The following is a 4786-nucleotide window of genomic DNA, read 5'->3' on the forward strand; positions in this document are numbered from 1 at the left end:
GGGTCGCTTAATTTTGGATTTTATTACTATAAAAATGTGTTATATACGAGTATAAGCATGAAGGAAGTGTTAGAGTCAGAGGGTCCCCACTAGTCCATTCGATCGTCGATGTCAAGCAACATTGAGCGCAGTTACTACTCGGATAGGTGACTGGGATAATTTCCAGTCAAATATAATAAAAACTGATTTAACATAGTTTGAAAACGCTATAAAATGATTAAGAACCAGATGCTTTTTAATGGCATTTTATGATTAAACTCAGCTAGAACCAATTGACTTCAATGAAAGCGATAGGATTGAATAGAGAAATTCGCATTAAACCCGATGTAAACAGTTAGAATTATATTCGTTCCACGGTGATAATTTCCAATTATACATTTTAAATTCCGGTTCAATATGGTTCAAAAACGCTAATAAAAACAATAAAAACTGTTAAGATTTTGATTGCTATTTTACGATTGAGCGTAATCGGAACCAATATAGACATATTAAAACATATAGGGTGGAATGTGAATATTTCTATCAAATCTGATTAAAAAACCATAGAAACTTATTTATACTATCGGCATAAGTTTCAGTTTAATAAAGTACAACCTATTTGAGAGTAATTAATGGTTTTAATAGAGCTTTTTCAGCAGGGAGTCCTTATAATGTGTACGGTCATGCTGGTGTGTGCCTGTGTGTGTGCGTGCGTGTGTGCATGTTCAAAACATAACGAAAAACAAAGTCGACTCCTGGCGAAGGTATCGCGATTTCTGCGCGGCAGCAAATGTGTTAAGCGTGTATGTTTGTGGCAATTTGATATGTTCTTCTGTGTATACGGACGTAGATATACATATTTAGTTTCGATGAATATCAGGTATATTGCTTTTACTCAAACCACAACTATTTCGATTAAGAAAAGTTAATTAATGTCCGTAATATTAAGGCAGTTACTTTGTCTAAAGTTAATAATTCACTTATTTTTAAACGTTAACTGAAAACGCTTAAGTCTCAGATTTGTACGATTCCCAAAGAGTCAAGAATTCACATACTCGATTAAGTCATAATCTAATATTCGTACTCTCGAAGATTTTTGAAAGGGAGCAAAAGTTCGCATTATTTTGTATGTTTATACGTTTGTGATAGAAAACTGATAGCCATTTTTAATTTTTTCTTTATTCATTTTCCCCTGATTTTGTGAGGGGTCCTTTAATTCACAATCAACTCGATCCTAGAATACAAATAATAATGTAAATGTAAAATATAAGAATCTTTCATTAAAATCGTCTAACAATTTGCAAGAGTGAATCGCACCGTTTGCTTAAAAATAAGTTTAATACAATTACGAAACTAAGGCATTCTAATGCGCTCCTTTAATGCACCTGAAGAGGACCGGAGCAATTTTCCGGTCTACATAATTGCGATCTTCATTTAATACCATCGCGCGCGAGGCATTATCTTCCAACGTATAGTTTGCAATAATAATTCTGCATTACAGTAAAAACGACAGGATGCGTAATGAAAGGGAGGCGCGCGCTTATAAAATAGACAGGATATAATGAAACTGGCAAAGGGAACTCCCTTCCCTCTCGTAAAACTGTCGAGTTGTTTTCGTGATCGATGGACAAAAGATCATTTTGTTTTCTGGATACTTCCTTCGTTTTCAATTCTGCGCGTATACTACTTTGCGCGTGATAACGCGCGCAGTTATCGTTGTTAAGAGTTCTATTTCTATTCTAGCCTTCAACTTCGTTATTATATTATCTGAACAAGCGCGCGCGTCAACGTTTAGATGCTGGAATTAATAATCCATTATAATGCGTCAGGTATTTATACGTGACACACAATATTCGCCCGCCGGCGAATATTCGAGAGATAGATTTTGTTTTTCTTCGAGAAATCGCTCGTCTCATCATCTACGTTTACACCCTGAAATTAGGCCGCGGCCTGTACCTCAAATTCGACCTAAATTATTTAGCCCGCCTGCTGTAAACAGTTGATAGACGACCGGACCTGGCTTCAGATCAGGCCACGTATTTTAGTGACCCGACCTGAAATCGGCCGTTATCATTTGCGATGTAAACGCGCGATCAAGCGCGACGCGTCCTAAAAGCTTCATTTGCTTGTTCGGATTCGCTGCAATTCAGGGCGATCCCAAATACGATCCCGTCAATTTTTAGGTTTCTTTCGGTGTAAACAAATGATGACTAGACCTACTTCGGGTCACAATATAGGTCAGGCCGCGATCAGGTCGCTGGGTGTAAACGTAGCCTAATGAACTGAGATTGTAAACTGTGTAACAATTATACAAATTAACTGGAAATATTGCGCATCACTTATTAGAATAAACCGAAAGATTTAATCTACCGATATCTCAAATTCTTGCATTCAATTTAAATTAAGAAAATTTTTTATTTATTTATGATAAATTATGGTAGAATATTTGTGTATGTTATTTTTCAGTTTTATTGCAACGTGCATTTGCGTGCCTAAAGGACTTCCAACAATCATGTGGGGCGCATTGGAATCGTTTTTATTTCTCTTTACGTTGAAATCATGCATCGCCGTGGGAAACGCGTATCCGACTACCGGCTCAGACGTAGAGCCTGCGAAAAATAATATAATGAATCTCATAAACGACGCAACCGCATCTGCAGTTACATCGTATTCGTGTGTTTATATACCATCGAATTTAGATTTATGTAGATTTGGGTAAGTCACAGAATATAATAGAGAATTATCATGATATTACCGTTCATACTTTTCAATTTTGTAAGTGCATCGATGAATTTTACTTTTCTTTCGTTCTTGCTGTAAAACTTTTATCAAAAGAAGTATTACCATCAATTATATTTTTTAAAATTAAGTTTGAAGAAAGAGTATGAAATCTTATGTTTGTGTTTTAAGCAAAAACATTAAAATTATTTAATATTGTATATCAAAAGATTATTAAAGTATAAGTATTAAAGGCAGACGATTAACGAATCAATTGAGAAAATAATAAGCATAGAGCCGCAACATGGTGTTAGCGTTGATAATTTTGTATTTGTGTTAAAATAAATTACAAACATTTCGATCTGTTACAAGACCATCCTCAGTATAAAAAATAGTCAAACGGTTAAAATAATTAAGACATATTATACGCATGGTTACAGGTAAATAATTTGAAATCACGCAAATTGGTAAAACCGCTGTGTTGTAAAGTTGACAATAATGACCTGTGCTTATTTTATTGTGAGTCATGTTGTAGAATAAGCCTTTGGTGTGTTATACAAAAAAAAATCTGAGAATCATCTGTCATAGGCCTTTATTCTGTAAACGTTGACGATATCGTTACGTGCTTTGCGCAGCATTTTTGTGGTATATTATATCTGTGCAAAGCACGTAATGATGTCGTTAACCGTTTACAGAATAGGCCTCTAAGTAACATGTCGCAGTCAAAATGACATAATTTTGACATCATATTGGCCAAAAAATGACGTAATATTAGGTCAACATGACGTCAAAATGATGTCATTTCGACTGTGATGTGTTACTTGGGTGGTCTTAATTATTTTTTATTTATACGTTTGACTATTTTTTGTATACTGAGAGTGTGGTCTTGTAACAGACCGAAACGTTTGTAGTTCATTTTAACACAAATACCAAATTATCAACGCTAACACCATGTTGCGGCTCTATGCTCATTATTTTCTAAATTATTAAAGTAATTATTAAAGTAAAAAATTAATAACAAATAATGATCTCTAATTTATTTCTCATTAAAGGAAACTTTATTGCAAATTTATTAAAACTTTATCGTTAGAAGGAATTACACACTTTTTGGAAATATGATGTATTTAAATCCAGAAAATTTTGATTTCAGTTCTAAATCCACAGAAAATCTCTGGGATCCAAAGCAAAAACTGTCAGTAAATAAAAAGCGCAAGTTATTGGAGAATAATAAAATGTATTTTACGTCACGCCCATCGATGCGTGTCCCGGGAACGAAAAAGTTTCAAAGTCAACCATTCGTAAAAACTATAATATATGAGATACAAACTTGCGCACCGCCAAGGTAAAAATGCAGCGAATGAGTTTTTATATAAGAATAGCTATTTTTATAAATAATTACGTTTTGTGTATCTTAATAATAACGCAAAAAATTAATGCAGTGATGTAATCAACTTACGTGGCGTTTACGAGAAGGCGCAAAAAAAAGACTATATTGCATTGGTAAAAAGATGTTTGTTCCATTTTGCAGATTGCCATTTGTTCTACCTTGGTGCACCGACGAAGATCTCACCGATAAGAAGAGCGAGATCCACAAGCTTTATCCCTTCATGATAAACGGCTTTCCGAAAGGAACATACGAATTTCCTACGATGTTGCCTTCAAAGGAACTCGAACGAAATCAGCATAATTTGTAATGCACACTGTGTTGTGTGAATTAATTGACGCATTTAAACGGCTATTATAATAATCGTGTCTAAAGCTTGACGATATTATAAAAGATATACTTATTGAATTTCATAATTTTTTACTTTTATTAACTAGTACTCCATTGACAAATCTATTAATGTGGGTGAGTCAAAAGGAATAAAAAAAAATAACGTAAACAATACAAAATTTAGTACAAAAATTAGATATATAAGAAAAAGCGCGCATATATATAAAAGAAAAGCGCATACATATAAAAAGCATATATTTCGCAAAGATTGACGTTTGTAAAAATATGTTGACAGACTTGCACGTACAACTCAATAGAAGACTGCAAAGTGAGATATAGATAAAAATGAAAAATTCTTTAGCATTAAGCAGTGAG

General features: G+C 33.8%; 1 protein-coding gene across 3 annotated transcripts in view; it reads left to right on the top strand.

The window, feature by feature from the left end:
- LOC112452037 overlaps positions 1 to 4574 on the top strand; it is a 32717-nt gene extending 28143 nt beyond the window's left edge. For all 3 annotated transcript variants that reach the window (XM_025012041.1, XM_025012042.1, XM_025012040.1), the window contains 3 exons: positions 2446 to 2694; positions 3848 to 4039; positions 4226 to 4574. In XM_025012041.1, the coding sequence (XP_024867809.1) occupies positions 2446 to 2694; positions 3848 to 4039; positions 4226 to 4391 (607 nt within the window). In that variant the 3' untranslated portion in view covers positions 4392 to 4574. The remainder of the gene's footprint in view (positions 1 to 2445; positions 2695 to 3847; positions 4040 to 4225) is intronic.
- The last annotated feature ends 212 nt before the right edge of the window (positions 4575 to 4786 follow it).

Source organism: Temnothorax curvispinosus, unplaced genomic scaffold (assembly GCF_003070985.1).
Source record: "Temnothorax curvispinosus isolate PA1 unplaced genomic scaffold, ASM307098v1 QBEX01002882.1, whole genome shotgun sequence".
In the NCBI taxonomy this organism is placed as follows: domain Eukaryota; kingdom Metazoa; phylum Arthropoda; class Insecta; order Hymenoptera; family Formicidae; genus Temnothorax; species Temnothorax curvispinosus.